This window comes from Bombina bombina, chromosome 4 (genome assembly GCF_027579735.1).
Source record: "Bombina bombina isolate aBomBom1 chromosome 4, aBomBom1.pri, whole genome shotgun sequence".
Taxonomy (NCBI): Eukaryota; Metazoa; Chordata; class Amphibia; order Anura; family Bombinatoridae; genus Bombina; species Bombina bombina.
In genome coordinates this window covers 1,164,275,790-1,164,297,443 of record NC_069502.1, presented here as the reverse complement: position 1 = coordinate 1,164,297,443, position 21,654 = coordinate 1,164,275,790, and the positions used below count along the sequence as shown (strand labels likewise).

At 38.1% G+C, this 21,654-nt stretch overlaps 1 protein-coding gene across 1 annotated transcript in view; it reads right to left on the bottom strand.

Annotated features, from left to right (window-relative positions):
* COQ8A (coenzyme Q8A) overlaps nucleotides 1-21,654 on the bottom strand; it is a 452,989-nt gene that overhangs the window by 130,724 nt on the left and 300,611 nt on the right. The window contains exons 10-11 of the mRNA XM_053712627.1: nucleotides 11,145-11,226; nucleotides 10,797-10,890 (exon numbers count right to left, since the gene is read on the bottom strand). Of these exons, the coding sequence (XP_053568602.1) occupies nucleotides 10,797-10,890; nucleotides 11,145-11,226 (176 nt within the window). The remainder of the gene's footprint in view (nucleotides 1-10,796; nucleotides 10,891-11,144; nucleotides 11,227-21,654) is intronic.

The window sequence follows — 21,654 nt, the reverse complement described above, 5'->3', positions numbered from 1 at the left end:
ACGTGCTTAAATCGACACGCAGGAAAACTAAAAAGGGACGTGCGCTAACCCAACAAGCAAACCCAGTGCGCAAAAATAACTGCAGTTCTTAAGACGTGCACAATCCTAACAAAGTGAAAAAAGGCAGGCGTGCAAAATACTATAAACTTTTTAAAATCAAAAATTGCCTTAACATAGCTAAATGCGTGCTACTATTGTTTTAAAAATAAAATATACTTACCAATAGACACTCATCCACTAGCAATCAAGTAGCAGTCAGCCAAACCAGTACTGAAACATATCAGCAGCGGTTATGTAATAGGAGTAAATCTGTAGATCCATAAAGTGAGGCAGAAGACGCGTCCCTGCGACCGATTACAGAGGTTTTATGAAAGATTTTCCATTAGGTGAAAACAAAGCAACATAAACCATATCCCAAATGCATTCATCTGACAAGCTCCAAGCCTCAACATAGACTGAAAACTCCTTTCTCTGAAGAATCACATGCACATCTTTATTCTTCAACCATCTCTAGTGGTGGCAAAGTAAAGACTGGGTATGTGTGAGGGGTCTGGGAATCTTTGCCTCCTCCTAGTGGTAGAGAAGAGTAATTCCCATGAGTAATGGATTGTGGACTCTCACCACCTGTATGAAAGAAATGCAGATACCTTCTATTACATATATATAAGTAGGACTATAGCTTTTGAAAAATTTGGGACTTGATCTGCTGAGAGCACAAACTTGTGAATTTCTTTTGTACTTTGTGTTCATTACAACGATCCTTTTATTTATTTGTTTTACAGTTTGTAGTCTATTCTTTTTCTAAGCAAAGCTTGGATAAAAAAAAAAATAATTTAAAATTGTTTTTAAATTCATAGGCCTAGATTTGGAGTTTGGCGGTAGCCGTGAAAACCAGCGTTAGAGGCTCCTAACGCTGGTTTTAGGCTACCTCCGGTATTTGGAGTCAGTCAGGAAAGGGTCTAACGCTCACTTTTCAGCCGCGACTTTTCCATACCGCAGATCCCCTTACGTTAATTGCGTATCCTATCTTTTCAATGGGATTTTTCTAACTCCGGTATTTAGAGTCGTGTCTGAAGTGAGCGTTAGAATTCTAACGACAAAACTCCAGCCGCAAAAAAAGTCAGTAGTTAAGAGTTTTCTGGGCTAACGCCGGTTCATAAAGCTCTTAACTACTGTACTCTAAAATACACTAACACCCATAAACTACCTATGTACCCCTAAACCGAGGTCCCCCCACATCGCGGCCACTCAATTACATTTTTTTAACCCCTAATCTGCCGACCGCCACCTACGTTATCCTTAAGTACCCCTAATCTGCTGCCCCTAACACCGCCGACCCCTATATTATATATATTAACCCCTAACCTGCCCCCCACAACGTCGCCGCCACCTACCTACAATAATTAACCCCTAATCTGCCGACCGCAAAGAGCCGCCACCTACATTATAGCTTTGTACCCCTAATCTGCTGCCCCTAACACCGCCGACCCCTATATTATATTTATTAACCCCTAATCTGCCCCCCTCAACATCGCCTCCACTTATTAACCCCTAATCTGCCGAGCGGACCTGAGCGCTACTATAATAAAGTTATTAACCCCTAATCCGCCTCACTAACCCTATAATAAATAGTATTAACCCCTAATCTGCCCTCCCTAACATCGCCGACACCTAACTTCAATTATTAACCCCTAATCTGCCGACTGGAGCTCACCGCTATTCTAATAAATGTATTAACCCCTAAAGCTAAGTCTAACCCTAACACTAACACCCCCCTAAGTTAAATATAATTTTTATCTAACGAAATTAATTAACTCTTATTAAATAAATTATTCCTATTTAAAGCTAAATACTTACCTGTAAAATAAACCCTAATATAGCTACAATATAAATTATAATTATATTATAGCTATTTTAGGATTAATATTTATTTTACAGGTAACTTTGTAATTATTTTAACCAGGTACAATAGCTATTAAATAGTTAAGAACTATTTAATAGCTAAAATAGTTAAAATAATTACAAATACCTGTAAAATAAATCCTAACCTAAGTTACAATTAAACCTAACACTACACTATCAATAAATTAATTAAATAAAATACCTATAATTATCTACAATTAAACCTAACACTACACTATCAATAAATAAATTAAATACAATTCCTACAAATAAATACAATGAAATAAACTAAAGTACAAAAAATAAAAAAGAACTAAGTTACAAAAAATAAAAAAATATTTACAAACATTAGAAAAATATTACAACAATTTTAAACTAATTACACCTACTCTAAGCCCCCTAATAAAATAACAAAGCCCCCCGAAATAAAAAAATGCCCTACCCTATTCTAAATTACTAAAGTTCAAAGCTCTTTTACCTTACCAGCCCTGAACAGGGCCCTTTGCGGGGCATGCCCCAAGAAGTTCAGCTCTTTTGCCTGTAAAAAAAAAACATACAATACCCCCCCCCAACATTACAACCCACCACCCACATACCCCTAATCTAACCCAAACCCCCCTTAAATAAACCTAACACTAAGCCCTTGAAGATCTCCCTACCTTGAGTCGTCTTCACCCAGCCGAGCCAAATTCTTCATCCAAGCGGAGCAAGAAGAGGTCCTCCATCCGGTAGAAGTCTTCATCCAAGCGGGGCAGAAGAGGTCTTCCATCCAATTGAAGTCTTCATCCAAGAGGCATCTTCTATCGTCATCCATCCGGAGTGGAGCGGCAGCATCCTGAAGACCTCCGACGCGGAACATCCATCCTGGCCGACGACTGAACGACGAATGACGGTTCCTTTAAATGACGTCATCCAAGATGGCGTCCCTCGAATTCCGATTGGCTGATAGGATTCTATCAGCCAATCGGAATTAAGGTAGGAATATTCCGATTGGCTGATGGAATCAGCCAATCAGAATCAAGTTCAATCCGATTGGCTGATCCAATCAGATTGAGCTCGCATTCTATTGGCTGTTCCGATCAGCCAATAGAATGCGAGCTAAATCTGATTGGCTGATTCAATCAGCCAATCAGATTTTTCCTACCTTAATTCCGATTGGCTGATAGAATCCTATCAGCCAATCGGAATTCGAGGGACGCCATCTTGGATTACGACATTTAAAGGAACCGTCATTCGTTGTTCAGTCGTCGGCCAGGATGGATGTTCCGCGTCGGAGGTCTTCAGGATGCTGCCGCTCCGCATGGATGACGATAGAAGATGCCTCTTGGATGAAGACTTCAATCGGATGGAAGACCTCTTCTGCCCCGCTTGGATGAAGAATTTGGCTCGGCTGGGTGAAGATGACTCAAGGTAGGGAGATCTTCAGGGGCTTAGTGTTAGGTTTATTTATGGGGGGTTTGGGTTAGATTAGGGGTATGTGGGTGGTGGGTTGTAATGTTGGGGGGGGGGTATTGTATGTTTTTCTTTTACAGGCAAAAGAGCTGAACTTCTTGGGGCATGCCCCACAAAGGGCCCTGTTCAGGGCTGGTAAGGTAAAAGAGCTTTGAACTTTAGTTATTTAGAATAGGGTAGGGCATTTTTTTTATTTTGGGGGGCTTTGTTATTTTATTAGGGGGCTTAGAGTAGGTGTAATTAGTTTAAAATTGTTGCAATATATTTCTAATGTTTGTAAATATTTTTTTATTTTTTGTAACTTAGTTCTTTTTTATTTTTGTACTTTAGTTAGTTTATTTCATTGTAGTTATTTGTAGGAATTGTATTTAATTTATTTATTGATAGTGTAGTGTTAGGTTTAATTGTAGATAATTATAGGTATTTTATTTAATTAATTTATTGATAATGTAGTGTTAGGTTTAATTGTAACTTAGGTTAGGATTTATTTTACAGGTATATTTGTAATTATTTTAACTATTTTAGCTATTAAAAAGTTCTTAACTATTTAATAGCTATTGTACCTGGTTAAAATAATTACAAAGTTACCTGTAAAATAAATATTAATCCTAAAATAGCTATAATATAATTATAATTTATATTGTAGCTATATTAGGGTTTATTTTACAGGTAAGTATTTAGCTTTAAATAGGAATAATTTATTTAATAAGAGTTAATTTCGTTAGATAAAAATTATATTTAACTTAGGGGGGTGTTAGTGTTAGGGTTAGACTTAGCTTTAGGTGTTAATACATTTATTAGAATAGCAGTGAGCTCCAGTCGGCAGATTAGGGGTTAATAATTGAAGTTAGGTGTCGGCGATGTTAGGGAGGGCAGATTAGGGGTTAATACTATTATAGGGTTAGTGAGGCGGATTAGGGTTTAATAACTTTATTATAGTAGCGCTCAGGTCCGGTCGGCAGATTAGGGGTTAATAAGTGTAGGCAGGTGGAGGCGACGTGGGGGGCAGATTAGGGGTTAATAAATATAATATAGGGGTCGGCGGTGTTAGGGGCAGCAGATTAGGGGTACATAGGGATAATGTAAGTAGCGGCGGTTTACGGCGCGGCAGATTAGGGGTTAAAAAACATAATTTATGTAAGAACTTACCTGATAAATTAATTTCTTTCATATTAGCAAGAGTCCATGAGCTAGTGACGTATAGGATATACATTCCTACCAGGAGGGGCAAAGTTTCCCAAACCTTAAAATGCCTATAAATACACCCCTCACCACACCCACAATTCAGTTTAACGAATAGCCAAGAAGTGGGGTGATAAGAAAAAAGTGCGAAAGCATATAAAATAAGGAATTGGAATAATTGTGCTTTATACAAAAAAAATCAAAACCACCACAAAAAAGGGCGGGCCTCATGGACTCTTGCTAATATGAAAGAAATGAATTTATCAGGTAAGTTCTTACATAAATTATGTTTTCTTTCATGTAATTAGCAAGAGTCCATGAGCTAGTGACGTATGGGATAATGATTACCCAAGATGTGGATCTTTCCACACAAGAGTCACTAGAGAGGGAGGGATAAAATAAAGACAGCCAATTCCTGCTGAAAATAATCCACACCCAGAATAAAATTTTAATGAAAAAACATAAGCAGAAGATTCAAACTGAAACCACTGCCTGACGTACGTTTCTACCAAAAACTGCTTCAAAAGAAGAAAACACATCAAAATGGTAGAATTTAGTAAAAGTATGCAAAGAGGACCAAGTTGCTGTTTTGCAAATCTGATCAACCGAAGCTTCATTCTTAAACGCCCAGGAAGTAGAAACTGACCTAGTAGAATGAGCTGTAATCCTTTGAGGCGGAGTGTTACCCGACTCAACATAGGCATGATGAAATAAAGATTTCAACCAAGATGCCAAAGAAATGGCAGAAGCTTTCTGGTCTTTTCTAGAACCGGAAAAGATGACAAATAGACTAGAAGTCTTTCGGAAAGACTTAGTAGCTTCAACATAATATTACAAAGCTCTAACAGCATCCAAAGAATGCAATGATTTCTCCTTAGAATTCATAGGATTAGGACATAATGAAGGAACCACAATTTCTCTACTAATGTTGTTAGAATTCACAACCTTAGGTAAAAAATTCAAAAGAAGTTCGCAGCACCGCCTTATCCTGATGCAAAATCAGAAAAGGAGACTCACAAAAAAGAGTAGATAATTCAGAGACTCTTCTGGCAGAAGAGATGGCCAAAAGAAACAAAACTTTCCAAGAAAGTAATATAACGACCAAAGAATGCATGGGTTCAAAAGGAGAAGCTTGAAGAGCCCCCAGAACCAAATTCAAACTCCAAAGAGGAGAAATTGACTTAATGACAGGTTTTATACGAACCAAAGCTTGTACAAAACAATGAATATCAGGAAGATTAGCAATCCTTCTGTGAAAAAGAACAGAAAGAGCAGAGATTTGTCTTTCAAGAAACTTGCGGACAAACCTTTATCTAAACCATCCTGAAGAAATATAAGTCTTCCAGACTCTATAATATATCTCTCTAGATACAGATTTACGAGCCTGTCACATAGTATCAATCACAGAGTCAGAGAAACCTCTTTGACCAAGAATCAAGCGTTCAAACTCCACACCTTAAAATTAAGGTTTTGAGATCCTGATGGAAAAAAGAACCTTGAGACAGAAAGACTGGTCTTAACGGAAGAGTCCACAGCTGGCAAGAGGCCATCCGGACAAGATCCGCATACCAAAACCTGTGAGGCCATGCTGGAGCTACCAGCAGGACAAACGAGCATTCCTTTAGAATATTAGAGAATACCCTTGGAAGAAGAACTAGAGGCGGAAAGATATAGGCAGGATGACACTTGTAAGGAAGAGATAATGCATCCACTGCCTCCGCCCGAGGATCCCTGGATCCGGACAGATACCAGGGAAGTTTCTTGTTTAGATGAGAAGCCATCAGATCTATTTCTGAGAGTTCCCACATTTGAACAATCTGAGGAAATACCTCTGGGTGAAGACCATTCGCCCAGGTGCAACGTTTGGCGACTGAGATAATCCGCTTTCCAATTGTCCATACCTGGGATATGAACCGCAGAGATTAGACAGGAGCTGGATTCCGCCCAAACCAAAATTCGAGATACTTCTTTCATAGCCAGAGGACTGTGAGTCCCTCCTTGATGATTGATGTATGCCACAGTTGTGACATTGTCTATCTGAAAACAAATGAACAACTCTCTCTTCAGAAGAGGCCAAGACTGAAGAGCTCTGAAATTGCACGGAGTTCCAAAATATTGATCGGAAATCTCACCTCCTGAGATTCCCAAACCCCTTGTGCCGTCAGATACCCCCACACAGCTCCCCAACCTGTAAGACTTGCATCTGTTGAGATTATAGTCCAGGTCGGAAGAACAAAGAAGCCCCCTGAACTAAACGATGGTGATCTGCCCACCATGTCAGAGAGTGTCGTATAATCGGTTTAAAGATATTAATTGAGATATCTTTGAGTAATCCCTGCACCATTGGTTCAGCATACAGAGCTGAAGAGGTCGCATGTGAAAACGAGCAAAGGAGATCGCATCTGATGCGGCAGTCCTAAGACCTAAAATGTCCATGCATAAGGCTACCAAAGGGAATGATTGTGACTGAAGGTTTTGACAAGCTGATATCAATGTTAAACTTCTCTTGTCTGACAAGGACAGAGTCATAGACACTGAATCTATTCTAGAAACCTAAAAAGGTTACACTTGTCTGAGGAATCAATGAACTGATTGGTAAATTGATCCTCCAACCATGAACTTGAAGAAACAACACAAGTCGATTCGTATGAGATTCTTCGAAAATGAGAAGACTGAGCAAGTACCCAGATATTGTCCAATAAGGAAATACCAAAAAACCCTGTTCTCTGATTACAGAAAGAAGGGCACCGAGAACCTTTGAAAAAAATTCTTGGAACTGAGGCTAGGCCAAACGGTAGAGCCACAAAACTGGTAATGCTTGTCTAAAAAGAGAATCTCAGACACTAAAAGTGATCTGGATGAATCGGAATATGTAGATACACATCCTGTAAATCTATTGTAGACATATAATGCCCTTGCTAAACAAAAGGCAGGACAGTCCTACAGTAACCATCTTGAATGTTGGTATCCTTACATAACGATTCAATATTGATAGATCCGGAACTGGTCTGAAGGAATTGACCTTCTTTGGTACAATGAAGAGATAAAATAAAACCCCAGCCCCTGTTCCAGAACTGGAACTGGCATAATTACTCCAGCCAACTCTAGATCTGAAACACATTTCAGAAATGCTGAGCCTTTGCTGTGTTAACTGGGACACGGGAAAGAAAAAAAATCTCTTAGCAGCAGGCCTTAACTGAAGCCAATTCTGTACCTTTCTGAAACAATGTTCTGAAACCAGAAATTGAGAACGGAATTGATCAAAATTTCTTTGAAGAAAACATAATCTGCCCCATACCAGCTGAGCTGGAATAAGGTCCGCACCTTCATGGGTACTTAGGAGCTGGCTAAAGGTTTTCTAAAAGGCTTGGATATATTCCAAACTGGAAATAGTTTCCAAACTGATACCGCTCCTGAGAATGAAGGATCAGGCTTTTGTTCCTTATTGTGAGGAAAGGAACGAAATGATTATTAGACCTAAATTTACCTTAGATTTTTTATCCTTTGGAAAAAAAGTTCCCTTCCTTCCAGAAACAGTTGAAATAATAATTTATTACCCTGGAAAGAAAGGGAAAGCAAAGTTGACTTAGAAGACATATCAGTATTCCAAGTTTAATCCATAAAGCTTTTCTAGCTAAAATAGCTAGAGACATATACCTGACATCAACTCTAATGATATCAAAAGATGGTATCACCAATAAAATTATTAGCATGTTATAGAATAATAATAATGCTATAAAATTATGATCTGTTACTTGTTGCGCTAAAGCTTCTAACCAAAAAGTTGAAGCTGCAGCAACATCCGCTAAAAATATAGCAAGTCTAAGAAGATTACCTGAACATAAGTAAGCTTTTCTTAGAAAGGATTCAATTTTCCTATCTAAAGGATCCTTAAATGAATTACTATCTGCCGTAGGAATAGTAGCACATTTAGCAGGAGTAGAGACAGCCCCATAACCTTAGGGATTTTGTCCCAAAAAAACTCTAATCTGTCAGATGGCACAGGATATAATTGCTTAAACGTTTAGAAGGAGTAAAAGAATTACCCAAATTATTCCATTCCCTGGAAATTACTTCAGAAATAGCATCAGGGAGATTAAACACTTCTGGAATAACTACAGGAGATTTAAAAACCTTATTTAAACGTTTAGATTTAGAATCAAGAGGACCAGAATCCTCTATTTCTAATGCAATTAATACTTCTTTAAATAAAGAACGAATAAATTCCATCTTGAACAAATACAAAGATTTATCAGCATCAACCTCTGAGACAGAACCTCTGAACCAGAAGAACCATTATCAGTATCAGAATGATGATGTTCATTTAAAAATTCATCTGAAAAAAGAGAAGTTTTAAAAGACTTTTATGTAAACTAGAAGGAGAAATAACAGACATAGCCTTCTTAATGGATTTAAAAAATAAAATCTCTTATGTTTATCAGGAACACTCTGAAAATTAGATGTTGACGGAACAGCAACAGGTTATGTAACAGTACTAAAGGAAATTTTATCTGCATTAATAAGTTTGTCATGACATGCAATACAAACAACAGCTGGAGAAACAGATACCAAAAATTATAGCAGATACACTTAGCTTGGTAGCTCCAGCAGTAGACAGCGATTTTCCTGTAGTATCTTCTGACTCAGATGCAACGTGAGACATCTTGCAATATGTAAGAGAAAAAACAACATATAAAGCAAAATTGATCAAATTCCTTAAATGACAGTTTCAGGAATGGGAAAAAATGCCAAAGAACAAGCTTCTAGCAACCAGAAGCACTGAAAAAATAAGACTTAAATAATGTGGAGACAAAAGCGACGCCCTTATTTTTTAGCGCCAAATAAGACGCCCACATTATTTGGCGCCTAAATGCTTTTGGCGCCAAAAATGACGCCACATCCGGAACGCCGACATTTTTGGCGCAAAATAACGTCAAAAAATGACGCAACTTCCGGCGACACGTATGACGCCGGAAACGGAAAAGAATTTTTGCGCCAAAAAAGTCCGCGCCAAGAATGACGCAATAAAATGAAGCATTTTCAGCCCCCGCGAGCCTAACAGCCCACAGGAAAAAAAGAGTCAAATTTTTGAAGGTAAGAAAAAAATGATTAATTCAAATGCATTATCCCAAATATGAAACTGACTGTCTGAAAAATAAGGAAAGTTGAACATTCTGAGTCAAGGCAAATAAATGTTTGAATACATATATTTAGAACTTTATAAACAAAGTGCCCAACCATAGCTTAGAGTGTCACAGAAAATAAGATTTACTTACCCCAGGACACTCATCTACATGTTTGTAGAAAGCCAAACCAGTACTGAAACGAGAATCAGCAGAGGTAATGGTATATATAAGAGTATATCGTCGATCTGAAAAGGGAGGTAAGAGATGAATCTCTACGACCGATAACAGAGAACCTATGAAATAGACCCCGTAGAAGGAGATCACTGCATTCAAATAGGCAATACTCTCCTCACATCCCTCTGACATTCACTGCACGCTGAGAGGAAAACCGGGCTCCAACTTGCTGCGGAGCGCATATCAACGTAGAATCTAGCACAAACTTACTTCACCACCTCCATCGGAGGCAAAGTTTGTAAAACTGAATTGTGGGTGTGGTGAGGGGTGTATTTATAGGCATTTTAAGGTTTGGGAAACTTTGCCCCTCCTGGTAGGAATGTATATCCCATACGTCACTAGCTCATGGACTCTTGCTAATTACATGAAAGAAATAATATACAGGGGTCAGCGATAGCGGGGGCGGCAGAATAGGGGTTAATAAGTGTAAGGTTAGGGGTGTTTAGACTCGGGGTACATGTTAGAGTGTTAGGTGCAGAAGTAGGAAGTGTTTCCCCATAGCAAACAATGGGGCTGCGATAGGAGCTGAACGCGGCTTTTTTTGCAGGTGTTAGGTTTTTTTTCAGCTCAAACAGCCCCATTGTTTCCTACGGGGGAAACGTGCACGAGCACGTTTTTGAGGCTGGCCGCGTCCGTAAGCAACTCTGGTATCGAGAGTTGCAGTTGCGTTAAAAATGCTCTATGCTCCTTTTTTGGAGCCTAACGCTGACATTATATAGACTCTCAATACCAGAGTTATTTTAAAGGTGCGGCCAGAAAAAAGCCAGCGTTAGCTACGCGGGTCCTTACCGACAAAACTCTAAATCTAGCCGATAGTTTCTAAAATGAATAAAAAAAAATAAAAATACAAAAACGCAATTTTAAATGAACCATGAAAATAAGAACAAAACTACAGCACACCTAAACTTTTTAGCACAGGCAGCTTCTCTCTTATAGTCACACTCCAATGCCAGTTCTCGGCTCAAAACTTCTATCAGATGTTCAGGAAACAGACCTAAGAAAAAAAAAATGTAAAAAAAAAAAAAGAAGAAAAAAAAATTTAAAAATGTAAGTTTGCTGTAAAGTCCATCCACTCAACCAATTCTAACTAGTCGTCAATATAACACAACTTCCAAATGTGAGAATACAGAGAAGGTATAGATTTTTGATAGCGATACGTTTAGTAAAACAATAAGACTGTACATTATAGCCAGAAGTAGTTCACTGAGTGGATGATACATACATGCACCAACAGTGCCCAATATTTACCTTCAGGTAAGGCATTGCTCATATTAAGGACAGTCAAAAGGTTGTTTACATCGCTATAGATGCTCTGAGCCACTCCGGGATACTGGAAGAAAGACAAAAATGATTAAGGCAAACGTTAGAGTAAAATGGTGTTAAAATGAATGCAGATTATACATTTTAGATCAGTGATGGTTAGCTTCCTAACATGGGGGGTCACAAATCAATAATTTTAATAAAGTACTGCATGTAACTTTATGGCTATTAAACACACAAATAATATATTTACAAAACATGTCCAGTGGCATGGAGCTAAATTGAGGTATGGTTGAAATGTGTCTGCTGTTCTTTTAAATTGTGTGCACCTTGTTTGTCAACACATCAGATTTTCTGGGAACAGAAAAGTATGGTTCAGTTTTTCTAGGAGCAATAAAGACTAATACAGAAGGCCATACCTGCTTTAGATAAAGACCCGGATATATTTTATTTTATATAGATTATTATTAATAAACTGCTGGGTTCTTGGCTATTCTGCTTTTCAATTAATTGTGCATGTGGTATGTTCATGATAAATGTTACTGATTGGAAGATATTAGCTGTAATGCCTCTACACAGTATTGTCCTGTATATAAATTCTATGTATTTTTATTCTTATGAGCTACTGTTCCTGTTTTATCTGGAGGAAGCGGAGTAGCTTAAAGGGACAGTAAATTCTAAATTAAAACTTTCATGATTCAGATAGGGCGTGTAATTTTAAACAACTTTTATCATCAAATTTGCTTTGTTCTCTTGGTATTTTTGGTTGAAAGCTAAACCTAAGTAAGCTCATATCTCATCATTTCTAAGCCCTTGAAGGCTGCCTCTTATCTGAATGCATTTGACAGTTTTCTCAGCTAGAGGGCGTTAGTTCATGTGTTCCATATAGATAACATTGTGCTCACACCAGTAGAGTTATTTAAGAGCCAACACTAACTACCAAAAATGCAAATCTGTCAAAATATCTGAGATAAGGAGACTGTCTGCAGAAGCTTAGATACAAGGTAATCACAGAGGTAAAAACATAATTTATGTAAGAACTTACCTGATAAATTCATTTCTTTGATATTAGCAAGAGTCCATGAGCTAGTGACGTATGGGATATACATTCCTACCAGGAGGGGCAAAGTTTCCCAAACCTCAAAATGCCTATAAATACACACCCACAAATCAGTTTAACAAAGTGGGGTGATAAGACAAAAGTGCGAAAGCATAAAAAATAAGGAATTGGAATAATTGTGCTTTATACAAAAAAATCAACCACCACAAAAAAGGGTGGGCCTCATGGACTCTTGCTAATATGAAAGAAATGAATTTATCAGGTAAGTTCTTACATAAATTATGTTTTCTTTCATGTAATTAGCAAGAGTCCATGAGCTAGTGACGTATGGGATAATGAATACCCAAGATGTGGATCTTCCACGCAAGAGTCACTAGAGAGGGAGGGATAAAATAAAGACAGCCAATTCCGCTGAAAATAATCCACACCCAAAATAAAGTTTAAATCTTATAATGAAAAAAACTGAAACAGCTGCCTGAAGTACTTTTCTACCAAAAACTGCTTCAGAAGAAGAAAACACATAAAAAATGGTAGAATTTAGTAAAAGTATCCAAAGACCAAGTTGCTGCTTTGCAAATCTGATCAACCGAAGCTTCATTCCTAAACGCCCAGGAAGTAGAAACTGACCTAGTAGAATGAGCTGTAATCCTTTGAGGCAGAGTTTTACCCGACTCGACATAAGCATGATGAATCAAAGACTTTAACCAAGACGCCAAAGAAATGGCAGAGGCCTTCTGACCTTTCCTAGAACCGGAAAAGATAACAAATAGACTAGAAGTCTTTCGGAAATTGATAGTAGCTTCAACATAATATTTCAAAGCTCTAACTACATCCAAAGAATGCAACGATCTTCCCTTAGAATTCTTAGGATTAGGACACAATGAAGGAACCACAATTTCTCCACTAATGTTGTTAGAATTCACAACCTTAGGTAAAAATTAAAAGAAGTTCGCAACACCGCCTTATCCTGATGAAAAAAATCAGAAAAGGAGACTCACAAGAAAGAGCAGATAAATCAGGAACTCTTCTAGCAGAAGAGATGGCCAAAAGAAACAAAACTTTCCAAGAAAGTAATTTAAATGTCCAGCAAATGCATAGGTTCAAACGGAGGAGCTTGAAGAGCCCCCAGAACCAAATTCAAACTTCAAGGAGGAGAAATTGACTTAATGACAGGTTTTATACGAACCAAAGCTTGTACAAAACAATGAATATCAGGAAGACTAGCAATCTTTCTGTGAAAAAGAACAGAAAGAGCAGAGATTTGTCCTTTCAAAGAACTTGCAGACAAACCTTTATCCAAACCATCCTGAGGAAACTGTAAAATTCTAGGAATTCTAAAAGAATGCCAAGAAAAATGATGAGAAAAACACCAAGAAATGTAAATCTTCCAGACTCGATAATATATCTTCCTAGATACAGATTTTCGAGCCTGTAACATAGTATTAATCAGAGAGTCAGAGAAACCTCTATGACTGAGAATCAAGCGTTCAATCTCCATACCTTCAAAATTAAGGATTTGAGATCCTGATGGAAAAAAAGGACCTTGTGATAGAAGGTCTGGTCTTAACGGAAGAGTCCACGGTTGGCAAGTGGCCATCCGGACAAGAACCGCATACCAAAACCTGTGAGGCCATGCTGGAGCCACCAGCAGAACAAACGAGCACTCCTTTAGAATCTTGGAAATTACTCTTGGAAGAAGAACTAGAGGCGGAAAGATATAGGCAGGATGATACTTCCAAAGAAGTGACAATGCATCCACTGCCTCCGCCTGAGGATCCCTGGATCTGAACAGATACCTGGGAAGCTTCTTGTTTAGATGAGAAGCCATCAGATCTATTTCTGGAAGTCCCCACATTTGAACAATCTGAAGAAATACCTCTGGGTGAAGAGACCATTCGCCCGGATGTAACGTTTGGCGACTGAGATAATCCACTTCCCAATTGTCTATACCTGGGATATGAACCGCAGAAATTAGACAGGAGCTGGATTCCGCCCATACCAGAATTCGAGATACTTCTTTCATAGCCAGAGGACTGTGAGTCCCTCCTTGATGATTGACATATGCCACAGTTGTGACATTGTCCGTCTGAAAACAAATGAACGACTCTCTCTTTAGAAGAGGCCATGACTGAAGAGCTCTGAAAATTGCACGGAGTTCCAAAATATTGATTGGTAATCTCACCTCCTGAGATTCCCAAACCCCTTGTGCTGTCAGAGACCCCCAAACAGCTCCCCAACCTGTCAGACTTGCATCTGTTGAAATCACAGTCCAGGTTGGAAGAACAAAAAGAAGCCCCCTGAACTAAACGATGGTGGTCTGTCCACCACGTCAGAGAGTGTCGTACAATCGGTTTCAAAGATATTAATTGAGATATCTTTGTGTAATCCCTGCACCACTGGTTCAGCATACAGAGCTGAAGAGTTTGCATGCGAAAAAGAGCAAAGGGGATCGCGTCCGATGCTGCAGTCATAAGACCTAGATTTTCCATGCATAAAGCTACCGAAGGGAATGATTGTGACTGAAGGTTTCGACAAGCTGATATCAACTTTAGACGTCTCTTGTCTGTCAAAGACAGAGTCATGGACACTGAATCTATCTGGAAACCTAAAAAGGTTACCCTTGTCTGAGGAATCAATTAACTTTTTGGTAAATTGATCCTCCAACCATGATCTTGAAGAAACACCACAAGTCGATTCGTATGAGATTCTGCTAAATGTGAAGACTGAGCAAGTACCAAGATATCGTCCAAATAAGGAAATACCACAATACCCTGTTCTCTGATTACAGACAGAAGGGCACCGAGAACCTTTGTAAAAATTCTTGGAGCTGTAGCTAGGCCAAACGGTAGAGCCACAAACTGGTAATGCTTGTCTAGGAAAGAGAATCTCAGAAACTGATAGTGATCTGGATGAATCGGAATATGCAGATATGCATCCTGTAAATCTATTATGGACATATAATGCTCTTGCTGAACAAAAGGCAGGATAGTCCTTACAGTTACCATTTTGAATGTTGGTATCCTTACATAACGATTCAATATTTTTAGATCCAGAACTGGTCTGAAGGAATTCTCCTTCTTTGGTAAAATGAAGAGATTTGAATAAAACCCCAGCCCTTGTTCCAGAACTGGAACTGGAATAATTACTCCAGCCAACTCTAGATCTGAAACACATTTCAGAAATGCTTGAGCCTTCGCTAGGTTTACTGGGACACGGGAAAGAAAAAATCTCTTTGCAGGAGGCCTTATCTTGAAGCCAATTCTGTACCCTTCTGAAACAATGTTCTGAATCCAGAGATTGTGAACGGAATTGAACCAAATTTCTTTGAAAAAACGTAATCTGCCCCCTACCAGCTGAGCTGGAATGAGGGCCGCACCTTCATGTGGACTTGGGAGCTGGCTTTGGTTTTCTAAAAGGCTTGGATTTATTCCAGACTGGAGATGGTTTCCAAACTGATACCGCTCCTGAGGATGAAGGATCAGGCTTTTGTTCCTTGTTGTGACCAAAGGAACGAAAACGATTATTAGACCTAAATTTACCTTTAGATTTTTTATCCTGTGGTAAAAAAGTTCCTTTCCCTCCAGTAACAGTTGAGATAATAGAATCCAACTGAGAACCAAATAATTTATTACCCTGGAAAGAAAGGGAAAGCAGAGTAGACTTAGAAGACATATCAGCATTCCAAGTTTTAAGCCATAAAGCTCTTCTAGCTAAAATAGCTAGAGACATATACCTGACATCAACTCTAATGATATCAAAGATGGCATCACAAATAAAATTATTAGCATGTTGTAGAAGAATAATAATGCTATGAGAATTATGATCTGTTACTTGTTGCGCCAAAGCTTCTAACCAAAAGGTTGAAGCTGCGGCAACATCCGCTAAAGATATAGCAGGTCTAAGAAGATTACCTGAACACAAGTAAGCTTTTCTTAGAAAGGATTCAATTTTCCTATCTAAAGGATCCTTAAAGGAAGTACCATCTGCCGTAGGAATAGTAGTACGCTTAGCAAGAGTAGAGACAGCCCCATCAACCTTAGGGATTTTGTCCCAAAATTCTAATCTGTCAGATGGCACAGGATATAATTGCTTAAAACGTTTAGAAGGAGTAAAAGAATTACCCAAATTATTCCATTCCCTGGCAATTACTTCAGAAATAGCACCAGGGACAGGAAAAACTTCTGGAATAACTACAGGAGATTTAAAAACCTTATCTAAATGTTTAGATTTAGTATCAAGAGGACTAGAATCCTCAATTTCTAATGCAATTAGGACTTCTTTAAGTAAAGAACGAATAAATTCCATTTTTTAAATAAATATGAAGATTTATCAGCATCAACCTCTGAGACAGAATCCTCTGAATCAGAAGAAACAATATCAGTATCAGAATGATGTTCATTTAAAAATTCATCTGAAAAATGAGAAGTTTTAAAAGACTTTTTACGTTTACTAGAAGGAAGAATAACAGACATAGCCTTCTTAATGGATTTAGAAACAAAATCTCTTATGTTATCAGGAACACGCTGAGTATTAGATGTTGACGGAACAGCAACAGGTAATGTAACAGTACTAAAGGAAATATTATCTGCATTAGCAAGTTTGTCATGACAAACAGTACAAACAACAGCTGGAGGAACAGATACCAAAAGTTTACAGCAGATACACTTAGCTTTGGTAGCTCCAGCACCAGGCAGGGATTTTCCAGAAGTATCTTCTGACTCAGCTTCAACGTGGGACATCTTGCAATATGTAATAGAAAAAACAACATATAAAGCAAAATTGATCAAATTCCTTAAATGACAGTTTCAGGAATGGGAAAAAAATGCCATAGAACAAGCTTCTAGCAACCAGAAGCACAAAATAATGAGACTTAAATAATGTGGAGACAATAGTGACGCCCATATTTTTTAAGCGCCAAAAAAGACCCCCACATTATTTGGCGCCTAAATGCTTTTGGCGCCAAAATGACGCCACATCCGGAACGCCGACACTTTTGGCGCAAAAAACCGTCAAAAATGACGCAACTTCCGGCGACACGTATGACGCCGGAAACAGAAAAAAAAATTTTGCGCCAAGAATGACGCAATAAAATGAAGCATTTTCAGCCCCCGCGAGCCTAACAGCCCACAGGGAAAAGTCAAATTTTTAAGGTAAGAAAAAAATGATTTATTCATATGCATTATCCCAAATATGAAACTGACTGTCTGAAATAAGGAATGTTGAACATCCTGAGTCAAGGCAAATAAATGTTTGAATACATATATTTAGAACTTTATATAAAAGTGCCCAACCATAGCTTAGAGTGTCACAGAAAATAAGACTTACTTACCCCAGGACACTCATCTACATGTAGTAGAAAGCCAAACCAGTACTGAAATGAGAATCAGTAGAGGAAATGGTATATATAAGAGTATATCGTCGATCTGAAAAGGGAGGTAAGAGATGAATCTCTACGACCGATAACAGAGAACCTATGAAATAGACCCCGTAGAAGGAGATCACTGCATTCAAATAGGCAATACTCTCCTCACATCCCTCTGACATTCACTGCATGCTGAGAGGAAAACCGGGCTCCAACTTGCTGCGGAGCGCATATCAACGTAGAATCTAGCACAAACTTACTTCACCACCTCCATAGGAGGCAAAGTTTGTAAAACTGATTTGTGGGTGTGGTGAGGGGTGTATTTATAGGCATTTTGAGGTTTGGGAAACTTTGCCCCTCCTGGTAGGAATGTATATCCCATACGTCACTAGCTCATGGACTCTTGCTAATTACATGAAAGAAATATGGATTTTTTTAAAAAAAAAAAAAAAAAAAAAAATCACAAAATTATTCTAGCTAAAATAGCTAAAGACATAGATTAACCCTCATTTGCGAAAATATTCAATAAAATGAAGACACAAATGAAATTATTAGCATGATAGTCCAGTTTAAAGGACCAGTCAATACAGTGGACTTGCATAATCAATAAATGCAAAACAAGACAAATGCAACAGCACCTAGTCTAGTAAATGTTGTCCCTTAACAATGCTAAAATAAATCATAATCTGATACTTGATCTTAAAGTAAACAGAAAAAATGAAGCAATTGCAATATCCAAATAAATCACAGGACCAAGAAAAGTACCTGAAACTAAATAATTTTCCATAAATAAGATACAACTATCTAAAGAAAAATAAATACTATTTTGCTATAGAAACAATAGCATAATTAGTAGAAGTAGAGAAAGCCCCAATACATTGGAGAACCCTCCAAATTGAATTTAACTGCTGGCAAAGAATATAGTTAAAAACTTTGAAGAAGGAATAAAAGAAAAATTTTCAGCCTATTCCATTCCCTAAAATGGGGAATTGGAAAGAAAAACCTCTGAAAACACAGAAGAAATAAATAGGCAGAAATAGTGTCAGCTAGTCTTAAAGAACTAGTTACCTTAATATCCAAAATAATCAACAACTTTTCAACAAAGAACAAATGTACTTTAATAATAGAAAAATAATAAAAAAGTAGATTTGTTAGTGTCAATATCTGATGAAGAAAATTTCTGAAAGAGAAAAAACATCATCAGAGAAGGATAAATCAGTATGTTGTTGGTCATTTGAAACTTCAATAATTAAAAAAGAAATGAAAAAGACCTAAAAAATTTATTAGAAGGCATGAAGTCAGACAAAGCCTTTAAAATAGAATCAGAAAAATATTTCTTATAAATCTTCTAAATATTTCTTGTACATAAGATGTAAGAATGGAAATATATAAAGCATAAACACTAATGGATTCTGCATGTAAAAGTATATCATAATAACTTATTACAAACCATAGCTAAAGATAAACATTTATAACATTTTAAATAAATGAACTTAGCTTTGGTAGAACTGAAACTCAGTTAAGCGTTTTTCCAGAAGTGGCTTCTGATTCAGGGTCAATCTGAGACATCTTGCAATATGTAATAGAAAAAACAACATATAAAGCAAAAAAGATCAAATTCCTTAAATGACAGTTTCAGGATGTGGAAAAAAATGACAATGAACAAGCTTCTAGCAACCAGAAGCAATAAATAATGAGACTTAAATATTGTGGAGACAACAATGACGCTCAAATTTTTTTGTCAAAAATAGCGCCACATCCGGTAACGCCAACATTTTTTGGCGCAAAAAACGTCAAAAAATGTCCGCGCCGAGAATGACGCAATAAAATGAAGCATTTTCAGCCCCCGCAAGCCTAACAGCCCACAGGAAAAAAGTCAAATTTTAAGGTAAGAAAAAATGATTTATTCATATGCATTATCCCAAATATGAAACTGACTGTCTGAAATAAGGAATGTTGAACATCCTGAATCAAGGCAAATAAATGTTTAAACACATATATTTAGAACTTTATAAAAAAAGTGCCCAACCATAGCTTAGAGTGTCACAGAAAATAAGATTTACTTACCCCAGGACACTCATCTACATGTAGTAGAAAGCCAAACCAGTACTGAAACGAGAATCAGTAGAGGTAATGGTATATATAAGAGTATATCGTCGATCTGAAAAGGGAGGTAAGAGATGAATCTCTACGACCGATAACAGAGAACCTATGAAATAGACCCCGTAGAAGGAGATCACTGCATTCAAATAGGCAATACTCTCCTCACATCCCTCTGACATTCACTGCACGCTGAGAGGAAAACCGGGCTCCAACTTGCTGCGGAGCGCATATCAACGTAGAATCTAGCACAAACTTACTTCACCACCTCCATCGGAGGCAAAGTTTGTAAAACTGAATTGTGGGTGTGGTGAGGGGTGTATTTATAGGCATTTTAAGGTTTGGGAAACTTTGCCCCTCCTGGTAGGAATGTATATCCCATACGTCACTAGCTCATGGACTCTTGCTAATTACATGAAAGAAATAATATACAGGGGTCAGCGATAGCGGGGGCGGCAGAATAGGGGTTAATAAGTGTAAGGTTAGGGGTGTTTAGACTCGGGGTACATGTTAGAGTGTTAGGTGCAGAAGTAGGAAGTGTTTCCCCATAGCAAACAATGGGGCTGCGATAGGAGCTGAACGCGGCTTTTTTTGCAGGTGTTAGGTTTTTTGTTTGTTTGTAAAAACTGATTGTGGGTGTGGTGAGGGGTGTATTTATAGGCATTTTGAGGTTTGGGAAACTTTGCCCCTCCTGGTAGGTATGCATATCCCATACATCACTAGCTCATGGACTCTTACTAATTACATGAAAGAAATGTATATTAATATAACAGTGTTGGTTATGCAAAACTGGGGAATGGTAAATAAACGGATGATCTATCTTTTTAAAAATAAGGTTTTTGGTGTTTACTGTCCCTTTAACCACTTAGGGCTAGATTTATCAAGCGATGGCAGACAGGGGCATACATATACGGCCCTGTCCACCACAGCTCGCCTCTGGCGTGCTGAATTCAGCATTGTACAAGAGTGCTATTTTGCACCTAAGAGGTGGAGAACAGGTTAGGGAAGAAGCGGTCTAATGACCGCTGCCTCAAATACGGACTGCAGGTTCTCTTGTGAGAACTTGCAGTCGTAGGGGAGCAAAGGCTGGGGAAGTCTTTGATAAATCGACCCCTTTGAGCTAAGTTTTAGCTCATTGCTGTGTGAGTACCAGTCAATTAGACTATATTCCGCTTTGAAAAAAAACTTTACTATTGTTTGAATTCTGTTTTATTCCTCTGCATAACTGGAAGATATACACCAAGAGGGAGTGACAACGGGCCTGAAACCTTCCTGCCTAATCACTAAGATCCGAGTAATAGATCAAAAGTGTGCAAGTGTCTGACCATTCATAAAAACATTAGTTTGTTAAAACAGACTTCACTATTGTCTGGTTCCCTCCCCCCCCCCCCCACCTCCCAAGGTCAGATGTAGTGTTGAAGAACTATATCCTTATACTTAACAATTGTTTTGGCATTTTCACTTGTGTATAAGTTTATATGCTTGTTATGTTTTACCCACAGATAACCTCTAGATACAATGTTCATTGTTTGCAATGCAGCAAAGGATGGGGTAATACATGTAAATGAGGTTCACAATGCCTCACCTTTTTACATTAATCTGCTTATAGGCAGATTCCCTTTTAGCCATAGCATAGCAGAGAAAAACAGTAATAACTTACTAGAATCATTTTTGCTTATGGAACAATATTGCAAAAAAAACCTAAATTAATGCTTACCTGATAAATTTATTTCTTTTACGATATGACGAGTCCACGGATTTCATCTTTACTTGTGGGATTTAACCTCCTGCTAGCAGGAAGTGGCAAAGAGCACCACAGCAGAGCTGTATATATAGCTCCTCCCTTCCCTCCACCTCCAGTCATTCGACCGAAGTTAGGAAGAGAAAGGAAAAGCTAAAGGTGCAGAGGTGACTGAAGTTTAATAAGAATAAAGTACATACCTGTCTTAGAAATGACAGGGTGGGCCGTGGACTCG